The sequence below is a fragment of the Myotis daubentonii genome, chromosome 4 (genome assembly GCF_963259705.1).
Source record: "Myotis daubentonii chromosome 4, mMyoDau2.1, whole genome shotgun sequence".
In the NCBI taxonomy this organism is placed as follows: domain Eukaryota; kingdom Metazoa; phylum Chordata; class Mammalia; order Chiroptera; family Vespertilionidae; genus Myotis; species Myotis daubentonii.
Window position 1 is genome coordinate 62235043 of NC_081843.1, and position 12283 is coordinate 62247325.

The 12283-nt window shown below is 39.8% G+C and overlaps 1 protein-coding gene and 1 pseudogene across 1 annotated transcript in view; both read right to left on the minus strand.

Annotated features, from left to right (window-relative positions):
- Positions 1 to 12283, minus strand: part of FAM81B (family with sequence similarity 81 member B) — a gene marked incomplete at its 5' end in the record, with an annotated part of 57303 nt that overhangs the window by 11785 nt on the left and 33235 nt on the right. Inside the window, one exon of the mRNA XM_059691855.1 lies at positions 11593 to 11722. Coding sequence (XP_059547838.1) covers positions 11593 to 11722 — 130 coding nt within the window. The remainder of the gene's footprint in view (positions 1 to 11592; positions 11723 to 12283) is intronic.
- LOC132232500 (peroxisomal biogenesis factor 19-like) lies at positions 4250 to 9733 on the minus strand (annotated as a pseudogene).

The window sequence follows — 12283 nt, forward strand, 5'->3', positions numbered from 1 at the left end:
GAACCATCTCCAGGGAAAGAAAAGTGGAGTATTCATTCTGCTGTCTTTTAATATTTTTTTGATAATAGGATGCCTATGATACACAGAAGCATACTATTGACAGTTTGTTTAGCTATTTGTTGCTTTTTTAAAATAATGTTTTCATTGATTTTTAGAGAGAGAGAGGAAGGGAGAAGGGTATGTATAGAGAAACATCATTGATCAGTAGCCCCCTACTAGGGATCGTAACTTGCAAACTGAGCATGTGCCCTGACTGGGAATCGAACTGGTGGCCTCTTGGTTCCTGTGTTGGTGCTCAACCACTGACGCACACTGGCTAGCTATTTGTTAATTTGATTATTTCTTTACTTTGTCTTCCCAGTTACAATGCAAACCACTATGCCCTCTACCACCACTATATCCTCAGTGCACATTGGATGGCCAACGGTAAATATTCACAAAATACTTATTGAATACGTGTTTAAATGTACAATCAGGGTCTGAGAAAAACACACGAGTGGCCTAAGATGAGGCCTCAGGAATTTCCCGGAGGGATTCTGACATGAGCACAAGTGAATCCCAAGTGAAATGACTGTAGGGCACATACAGCTAGGATGGGAGTGCCTTCTACTATGTCAGAAACATTGAGGACATTCCTTTAGGTAAAAAGATTGGATTGGAAAATCTAGACATAATCATGCCTGAAAGAATCACTGCTAAGGGGAATGAAGCTCCATGATTGGCTTTGGCCACACAGACTTCGCTCCTGCAACAGAGGGTCACCTGGAGGAGAGTAGCCACTTAACAAATCAGAGTTCTCTCAGAAGAGAAAGGGGGGAGCTATGGGAGGGTTGGAAGAGATAAATGTTGAGTGGGAAACCAATAGCACATGGATGGCTATTTATAGGAGACACATTTAAAACAGGCTTTTGATAGGAGGCACACTAAAAGGCAGGATTGCTTTAACAGTAAAAATAATATGCAAGTGCATGCCTGGCAAAAGCAAAGAAAAAGAAAGCAGGCCAGGCAATATTGTTAGATAAAATATGATTCAAGGCAAAATATGTTAAATCAACAAAGATGGTCACTTTTATAGATTAAAAGTAGAATCCACAGTGAAAAATAAAGTTTTGAACCTATATTTACCTTACACTTTGAACTAAACACTAGCAGTTGAAGAATTACAAGGATAAACTAACAAATGATATACTAGTGATCTTAAATGACTTTTCTTGACTCTTTACTGGTCAAATAAGTACAATATAAATAAGGACATAAAAAGATATGAAAAACAAAAAGTTTATTTAGTAGATTTACATACCAATCTGACTTGCAAACATTTATTCTTTCCCAGTGCTGACTGAACATTAGCAATAACCAAGCACATGTGGCTATAAAGAAACTTTCAAATTATTCCAAAAGAAGAAAAGCAGACATTAACTTTAACTATACTGCACTGAAACTAGAACTGAATAAGTAAAAAGAAAAACATTCTGATCATCTGAATAAAACCCCCCACTTAGTTATGTTGTTAAATTCCAGTGTTTCACATGAAAATGTGCCTCTTGGATCTCCTATTACAAGGAGCATAATTGGCCAATGACCTTGACTGCTGAGCCTGAAACTCATCACTATGTACGCTTCCCACTGGCCGCTCCAGCCAATGCCTGAGTAGTATTCCTTTGATCAGTGACTGGCTCAAGGAACCTGATGAAACTTCGTTAACATGGGGTTTCAGTCTAAGGCAGTGGTTCTCAACCTGTGGGTCGCGACCCCTTTGGGGGTCGAACAACCCTTTCACAGGGGTCGCCTAAGGCCATCAGAAAACACATATATAATTACATATTGTTTTTGTGATTAATCACTATGCTTTAATTATGTTCAATTTGTAACAATGAAAATACATCCTGCATATCAGATATTTACATTATGATTCATTACAGTAGCAAAATTACAGTTATGAGGTAGCAACAAAATAATTTTATGGTTGGGGGTCACCACAACATGAGGAACTGTATTAAAGGCCTTCCTTCCCCGTCTTTTTCACAGAAGTTGGACCTGTATTACAGTCTGATATCTATCTCCATCTCCTCCTGCTCCCTCCCCATTTCCCTTCAGTTTTTTCCCCTCTCAATAAATCTCTTGCACATGTAGTTCCTTAATGGTATTTACTTCTCACAGGACCAACACAAGTGTCAAAGAATAAATCAACCCTGCAATTGTAATTTAGGAAAGAATAATGAGAACATTACATATCAAAAGGACACAGAACATCTATAGAGGTAAATTTGTGGTATTTAAGGTTTCCATAATTATACAAGGCAGAATGAAGCTATATAAACGAATCGTTCAGTCCACAAAATTAAGAGGAGGAAAATAAACCTAACCAAAGGAAAGCAGGAGGAAGAAGCTGACAAACTGTGGAAGGCAGAATGCCGCACAAAGACATCCATGCCCTCTCTGTGGCCCTGTGACTATGTCATGTCAGATGGCCAAAGGGGATTGCAGCTGTGGTTAAGGTTGCAGACCTTGAAATGGGGAGACTATACTGTCTTCTCTAAGTGGCCCAATCTAACCACCTGAGCCCCTTAAAAGCAGATATCGTTTTCTACTTGGAGTCAGAGATTTGAAGTGTGAGATGAATTTGATCTGCTATTGCTGGAGAGAGATGACATTGAAAACATCAGAAGGTAGGCAGGTAGCTGGAGGAAGATCAGTCCCCAGCTGAGAGCCAGCGAGGACCTCAGACCTGCAACTTCCAGAAATGGAATTGGGCCAAACACTTATGAATGAGCCTAGAAGAGGGCTCATCCCCAGAGCCTTCCCGAAAGGAACACGGCCCTGCTGACATGTCCGTTTCAGCCTGTGCGCTCCTCGGAGAGAAGCCAGCCTGGTCCTCCCAGACCTTTGACCTACAAAAACGGAGATAATGTATTTGTTTTATTATAAACCACTGGGCGTGTGGTTGATTTCTTATGGCAGCAATATAAAATGAATATACAAACATTTAAAAAATTAAGGAACAAAAAATTATGGGATTAATGTGTAAATTCAAGGGCTGTTTTTTTTTGAAAATGTAATAGGCAAAGTTTGTTATATTCTAAACATGAAGAAAAAACAAAAATATTAAAATTAGGAATAAGAAAAGATGAAGTAGTTATAAATATCTATGATCCAAATAACATAGCAAACACATTTACAAAGCTGAAATTATAGATGAAATGGAAACTCAATAATTATACTTTAATTCTCCTTTCTCAATCTGAGACAGAAAAAGGAGATTCCAAAAAAATAGGGTAAAAAGACCTAACAAATAAGCTATTTTTTATAGATTTCAACTGAACTTTGTACCCTAAAAGTACTGAACATACATTCTTTTAGAACATGTACAATATTTTACTCTCCAGCTACACACACACACACACAATTCTCAAAATATTCCAAAAACTAAAGCCAGCATATAACAAATTTTAATTACAAGGAAATAAAAATGAGTACTAGCATAACAAAACAGAAAATTCTTTACTTGGGGGGAAAAAACCAACAACAATAACTCCTCTAAACTATTCAATACAAAGCACAATATGCAATTGCAAACTTTCTAGGAAACAATAATGAGAACATTACATAGCAAACCAGAGGGGATATAGGAATGAATGAATGCTCAGGGAACATTTGCAGTCATAAATGATTATATCGGTAAAAACAGAAAGAATGCAAATACACTAAGGCAAAAAGTCAGGAAATGAACAGCAAAGCAAACTGCAGGAAAGGAAAAAAATATTTTCATTAAGTCAGTACAACGTTAATTACAAAAATCTGAAAATACTGCACAAAACCCCCAGAGACTAATCTCATTTATAAACATTGGTCAAGATTTTTATTTTTTTTCTCCTAACTTAAATATTTATTAGTCTGGAAAAAGGACTCAGCCTGCACTCCACCCCTTCCCAAACCACTTCCCGAATCAAGGGACAGGACTCAGAGGAGTTGTTTCAAATAAGCCAGAATGTATCTGGGGAAGAACAATCATTCATTCCCGAGACCTGACATTACAAACATGTGTTTGCCAAGGAGAGAGGAGGGGCCAGTGAGAATGGTAGATGGACTAGATGAGGGGAAACAGGATGGGCCCTTCTTTGTCACAGTTTGGGCTCAGGGAAGGGTTGAGATAAACAGGTATTTTTGAAAGAGGGGAGATAGAAGGAGAGGCAAAGGAAGGTCAAAGACTGGTTCACCCTGACCACCTCGCATGGTAGAAAGAAAAAGGGAGTTCAGGACTCAGCACCTGAGAGAGGAGAATCCCAGGGCTTCTTTTTCAACCCCACTGTGAATAGAGGCAAAAAGCTCTGCTTCCTTTCCCTTCAGGGAATTCAGAAAGGTCTGCCTGAAGGCAAGAGGGCGTGGTGACAGACCTATAGTTCCAGCCCAGGCTAAGTTTCTCCTCATTCATTTCCAAAGGCCCTGCCCAAGAGAACTACTGAAATAAGAGTACAAGATTCTGTCCCTGCTCTCCAGGATCAAGAAAGGGGAGTGGAGACAAGGCACAAAGACCCTGGGTACAGGGGTGAACATCAGTGTGGCCAATAGAACAAGGGATGCCTTCCTTCACCTGGTAGGTAGCTGGGCCTTTGCTAGCAGCAGGAACCACATCAAAAGGGCTCACAGAAATGGCCTGCAGAACAGATCTTACTCCTAGAAAGTCAGGGGGAAAGCCTCAGTTGGTATGGCACCATCTTGGGTGGGATGACAGGGCAGCGGGCAGGCCACTCCCACGACAGCACTTCTGCCTCAGCTCCCGGTGGTTCTCCAGACTAACCCATGGCTGGCAATCAGGGAGGAAACGTGTTGTGTTTCACATGATCAGACACTGTTTGCCATCGGCACCTGGTGGGCCTGACAGATTGAGGGCATCCAGGTCAAAGTTGAGGCCAGGAGGCATCTCCCCAGCCAGTGCTTTTGGAGGAGGGCCCAAATCCTGTAGCTGCTGCATCAGGTCCAGCACCGTCTCAGAACGAGCCTTCTGAGAGGCCTCACTGCCTGTGGGGGTCTGTCTCTCCTTCAAACTGCTCACACATCTTGCCCATGACACTGCACTGTTCCTGATATTTTCCAAACTGTTCTGGAGGTCGAGATTCCCGGTGACTCTGCAACCATTCTGGATACTTTTCTGTGATCTCCTTCAGTGATGGGTACAGCACCTCCCTGGACAGTAGGTTCTGCAGGATACCCTGCATGATGGGGAGGATGTTTCCTTCACCACCCCCTTCCTCCATGCCCAGCCCTTCCATGGCCTTGGCCAGCTCCTCTTCTGACATGCCTGAGTTCTGCATCAGTGGCGTTTTTGGCCAGTCCACTTCGTGTCTCCTTTAGCAAGAAGTGAATTCTTGTTGGGAAGTTACATCACTACTCACTCTTCCAGCCGCCTGAGAGCTTTTGGAACTGCTCCACCAGGTGGGGCTTTTCCTCAGCCAACTCCTTCATTGCCTTTTCTAACTCTGCAAGGGCTTGGGAAGCCAGCTCACTGTCTAATGGTTCCTGGAAAAACTGCTCTTGGGAGGCGAAGAGGGCATCTTTGGCAGTGTCTCCTGGTGAGACACTGGGCCCTGAAGCATCAGGGGCCATGGTGGTAGGAGGGGGTCCTGCGGAGGGTCTGGCCTTATCGAAATCATCGAGAGCACTTTCCAGAAGTTCTTCAATCCTCGGCCTGCATCGGCCCCTACCCCACAGTCCCCCAAGACTTTTAAATAAAATATCAGCAAACAGTATGCAGCAGCAGAATAAAAAAATATAATCAAGTGCAATTTATTTTTTTAAAAAGTAAAGATGGTTTAATAATAGGAAATATATTAATGTGAATAATTATGCTAGTAAAACTGAGGAGAAACCTCATGTGATTATCTCCACAAATGCTGAAAAGGCCATTAACAACATTTATAATTCTTAATTAAAAAATAAACAACCTTAATAAAATATGAATAGTTGTGGATTAAGCTTGTTTATGGAGAAAACTTACTTCCCCTTCATAAAGGAAACAGAGGAGTAATTTCTGTTAAAATCAGGAACAAAAGCAGTAAGCCCACCCCCCCCACTCTACGATAAATATTGTACTGGAGTTATTAATAAAAGCAGTTATGAAAGGGCGAAACATTATTTGTAGGAAAATAGAAAAAGATGAGGCAAATTTCTTTAAAAATTATATGATTGTGTGTCTGGGAAAACAAAAAACAACTGAAAAATTACTAATATCAAGAAGAGAGAGGAGAAACCAAGATGGCAGCATAGGTTAACGCCGGAGATTGCTGCCCTCGAACAACCACTTCAGAGATATAACTAAAGGACAGAACAGACATCATCCAGAACCACAGGAAGGCTGGCTGAGTGGAAATTCTACAACTAGGAGGAAAGAGAATATCATACCCAGACTCAGAGGAGGTGCAGTGCTGAAGTGAAATACTCAGGTGCAGAGTGCGCGCGCGGAGCAGGCTGGTGGCGGAGGGCGCGGTTGTTGTTTTCAATCGGGAGGGAGTTTCAGACTCTGAGCTCCAGATCCGGGCGAGTCTTTGGGGACCAAGACTCAAACGGGAGAAGAGGGACTGTCTGGCTTGGTCGGAACTCGAAGGCAGCTTTCTCTCCGAGGTTTGCAGCCATTGCTGGGACTCTGAGAGGCAGAGCCCCTGGGAAAGGAACTGAGAGCAGCCATAACTACTCGCTCCGCCAGCCCTGTAGATCCCCGGGGACCCGCCCCGCCCAAGCCCTGCACAGAACCATTTGCCGGATAGCATCAGACAAACGCTAGATTAGCACCGCCCTAGAGATCCAGCACAGAAGCCCTCCCACTGCAGACACAGCGGACTCTCATAGCCAGTTAGCCTGGAGGTCAAATCACCCCCGGTATTGCCGACATCAATCAAGGCTTAAAGGCAACAAGACTGCCCACAAAGACCACTAGGGGGTGTACCAAGAAAGCATAAAAAATGCGGAGACAAACAGGACAAAACTGTCAATGGAGGATATTGAGTTCAGAACCACACTTTTAAGGTCTCTTAAGAACTGTCTAGAAGCTGCCGATAAACTTAGTAAGGCCCTCGAAAAGACTGGTGAGACCGCCGATAAATGTAGTGAGATCCTCAAGAAATCTAATGAGACCCTCGATGTTGTGATAAAGAACCAACTAGAAATTAAGCATACACTGACTGAAATAAAGAATATTATACAGACACCCAACAGCAGACCAGAGGAGCGCAAGAATCAAGTCAAAGATTCGAAATGCGAAGAAGCAAAAAACACCCAACCAGAAAAGCAAAATGAAAAAAGAATCCAAAAATACGAAGATAGTGTAAGGAGCCTCTGGGACAGCTTCAAGCGCACCAACATCAGAATTATAGGGGTGCCAGAAGATGAGAGAGAGCAAGATATTGAAAACCTATTTAAAGAAATAATGACAGAAAACTTCCCCCACCTGGTGAAAGAAATAGACCTACAGGTCCAGGAAGCACAGAGAACCCCAAACAAAAGGAATCCAAAGAGGACCACACCAAGACATATCATAATTAAAATGCCAAGAGCAAAAGACAAAGAGAGAGTCTTAAAAGCAGCAAGAGAAAGAAACCCAGTTACCTACAAGGGAATACCCATACGACTGTCAGCTGATTTCTCAACAGAAACTTTGCAGGCCAGAAGGGAATGGCAAGAAATATTCAAAGTGATGAATACCAAGAACCTACAACCAAGATTACTTTATCCAGCAAAGCTATCATTCAGAACGGAAGGCCAGATAAAGAGCTTCACAGATAAGGAAAAGCTAAAGGAGTTCATCACCACCAAACCAGTATTATATGAAATGCTGAAAGGTATCCTTTAAGAAGAGGAAGAAGAAAAAAAAGGTAAAGATACAAATTATGAACAACAAATATGCATCTATCAACAAGTGAATCTAAGAATCAAGTGAATCTAAGAATCAAGTGAATAAATAATCTGGTGATCATAATAGAATCAGGGACATAGAAAGGGAATGGACTGACTATTCTTGGGGGGGAAAGGGGTGTGGGAGTTGGGGAAAGAGACTGGACAAAAATCGTGCACCTATGGATGAGGACAGTGGGTGGGGAGTGAGGGCGGAGGGTGGGGCGGGAGCTGGGAGTAGGGGAGTTATGGGGGGGGAAAAAAAGAGGAACAAATGTAATAATCTGAACAATAAAGATTTAATTAAAAAAAAAGAGAGTTCACTAAGTTGAGAATAAAATCAATATATCCTTCAAATATAAAATTAACAACTAGTCAGAAGATATAATGAAACCACATTACAATAAACTAAAATAAAATCTTGAAATATATTTAACAAGAAATGATACCAAAATCATATGAGGAAGATTTGAAACCCCTCTGTTAGGTTGGAGAGAGCCCAGGATCGGACACATGCAGACATGGGATGAGATAATGGACCCTCCCTGGCATTTCTAACAGATCAGCATACCAGACACAGATACTGAGTTCTCCCTGAATCAACATGACCCCCACACAGATACTGACTCCTTCCTGAATACCTTGCTGACCCAGTGCAACTGAAACTTCCTCAACTGAATACCTCAGCTCATGTCCCCGCCCCTCACCCAACCGCAGTATAAAAAAAGTGCCCCCCTCTCTGTTGGCGTGAATCCATGTGTCCTGTCTTTGGGGTCTGTGGGTCTCCCGGGGATGCAATAAACCTTTCCTTTTCTTTTCTGATTCACTCGACTCTTTATTTCTTACGCCGCCTCCTGAGGCACCTAACCTAATACCCTCCTGACGGGTATAAGAGCAAACGGGACACATTCTATATTTTTAGATAAAACACTCAGCATTATGACTATGTCAATGCTGAAGTTAATTTATAAATTTAATATGATTCAATAAAATTAAAGCAGAATGTATTTGTTGATCTATTTGCTGGAATTAGGTTGTTTTTAAAATTATGTGCAAAAACAATTATCACCAAGAAAAGGGAAAAAAGAAAGCAATGGAAGGGACTAGCCCTATCAGACATTAAAAATACCATAAGGTTTCAATAATTAAAATAATAAAGACACATCCTATTAGTAAGAAAAATAAGAAAAATTCAAATCAAGTATTTAAATGAAAACAATAAAACATTGAAAATGCTAGAAGAAAATATGAACAATCCTTTCAAGCCTTTGTGTAGCCAAACTCTTTTTGTGACTTGAAATTCCAGAAGCCACAATATAGAAGATGGATAAATTCAGCTACAGATAGAGATCATATGCATGTCAAAAGACAAATAACAAACTGGGAAAATCTATTTGCAGCTCATATAAAAAAAAAACAAAACAAAAACCTCCTAGAAATTTAGAAGAAAACTAGGCCAATAGGGAAATGGATAAAAGACATGAACAGACTGCTTACTGAAAACAAACAAACAAAAAAACCAACACAAAACAAACCAGACAAATAGCTCTTAAATATATGAAAAGATGCTCAATCTCATTCATAATAAGAAAGGCCAATTAAAACACAGAGATGCTCTCTTTTTCCTATAAGAATGGCAAAATTTAAAAGTCAAACAATAGTCATTGGTGAGCCAATGAAGATATAAAACATTTTACTTATTGCTGGTGGGTGTGCAATAGGGTAAAACTCCTGCAGGGAACAAGATCTTTCAAAATAGAAAGCACATGTACCTTTCACCCAGCAATCCCACTTCTGATATTTATCTTTCAGACATACCTACATATACACACAATGCCTTAAGTGCCATGTTATATGTTCCAGCATTGTTTCAAAATACTGAAACGAACCAATGTCCCTGATGAGAGAGAGTGAAATGAACTGTTATATACAAAGGAAGAGTATGCACTTTTGTAAAAAGAATGAGTAAGCTCTCCATGTCCTGATATGGTGGACTTCCAAGATATATTTGTTCAGGGGGAAAAAAGAGATGTTGCATTGTAATATTTATAATATGCTATCTCTTGTGTAATAAAGGGGAAACAAAGAATATATATTTTCATTTGCTTGTATCTGCATAAAGGCACATTGAGAGGATCCAAACAGACTGGTAAAAATGATTACCTATGAAAGAATGTGATAATTGGTAACAGAGGTAGGAGTGAAAATTCTCAGGATACATTATCTTATATAGTTTTGATTTTTGGACCATGTGTATGCATTACCTGTTTTAAAAAAAAACTAAGGAGAGAAACTACAGTCCAGTGTCACTTTGCTTTTGAATTTAGATACAGAATCAAATACTATACAGGAACTGCATCAATTTTATTACAGAAATGAAAGAATGTGTTTTACTATTGGGAAATGTAATGACACAGCACATGAGAAGTCCAAAAAAATTAAACAAACTCAAACTGAAAAACAATCAATATGGGGATTTAGACATTTGTTGATGTCTAAAAGGCATTTGGTAAAATTAAATGTTCAGTCCTAATGAAAACAAAGTAGGAATTGAGGGATATTTTCTTAACACAGTTAAAAATATATCAAATCAACAGCTAACAGCAAACAGCAAAAATCTTTCCAATATAATCAGGAACCAAATAAGTTTGCCTTCTATAACAACATTTATTTAATGATGTTCTAGAAGTTCTGGTCAAGCCTTAAGAAAAAAGTAATTAGGTATTAAATCAGAAAACCAGAGATAAATTTGTCATATTTGTCGTTAACAGAATTGAGTACCTTGAAAAATGAAGAGAGTACACAAAAAACGATTAGGAATAATTAGATGGGTGCATAGGGGGGTGGACAAGTGGCCCCAGAGGACTGGAGTAAATGTTGACATAGACCTAATGCTGTGTACTCCTATGAACCTTCTGCTCTTGATAAGTCAGCTCCCAGAAGCAAATAATCAAACACCAAACTTTCATCATCCCCAATTTCCAAAGAACTTCCACTTCTTTCTGCTCAAACAACTTTAGAAGAGATGTGCTTGTTTCACATCAGGCATGTGACAAAGTGGGGCACAGAGACTTTGCACTGGCTCTTTGAGTCAAACCACTAACTGCAGGAGAAAGGGGAGAGACATTTTAGGCAGAAACAAACATGGAGATAGAGGCCGTGCAGTACTGGAATGGGGACCTCCTTGCAGGTAGGTCAGTATCACTGGGTATAAAAGGTCAACCAGGAGGCACAGAGGGTGAGCTGAAGAGATAAGCAGGGGTCAGTGTAGAGATGGCCTTTAACATCCATGCCAGTGATCTTGTATCTTATTTTGTAAGAGATAATACCCATTGCAGGGATGTAACGTAATCAACTCACATTTATGTTGGAACTTGAATAATAATAGCTGCCATGGGAAATTCTTTTGTTTATGATTCTCAGTTCTACAGTCTTTGAGGGGAACCCAGAGTGGAAGGAAGCAATGGCAATAGGAGAATCGAGTGGCGTACTTGATGGGGGGATGTGGTGATACATAGGGGACACTCGTTAAATGCTTGTTGATTGAACTGACAGTGCTCATGGTGTGTGGGCACGAGCTGTCATATTTAAATCCGTTGGAAGTAAAGAGTTCTTTTGAACAATTACCACTTGACTGAGCATTTTGATAAACTATAATGATCTTTAGGCAGTAATACATAATTTAAGAATTCTATCATTTTCAGTTACCTTCATATCCAAGTTCTTAGAAACAGTTTCTAGGGAAGATATGAGCTCTTGAATTGTTTTTTCAATTTGCCGGTACTCGTGCCTGATGAAATGAATGTCTCCAGAAAGCTTCACAATGCTGGCATCACATCTGGTGGCAAGATGGACATTGGTCATAACATTTTAAATACTACAGTAGGCTCTGTGCAGTCATTTGATGGCAAAAGTTCTAAAGTTCTTTGAATAATGAGTTGGTAGATGTAGGACCATAAATAGGACTGTTCTTAATTTTCCTCTTCTCTTCTTGATGAGATAGAAAACTGGCTGGATAATAATACCCTGGGCCAAACCAGAGAATTGAGTTGGACTAGGTGAAGAGATTGGGGTTAACTGGGGAGAAATTTTAGATTTTTCAGCCTGTTGTTAACTCAGTCATAGGAGTGCCAACAGGTTTTTATATTTGGGGACTATTTCCTATATTCCCCCCATCCCCCCCCACACACAGAAGAAAGATAGAAATTCTATAAGTCAAATAAATTTTGAATATATTATGTATATATGCTAATTTTAGTTAAAATATTATGTTGAATTTTAATTTAATGTAAGAAAAGGTAACTAATAAAAAATTTAAAAATTGCTGAATTTAAGATATATATATATATATATATATATATATATATATATATATATATTTATATATATATATATATAT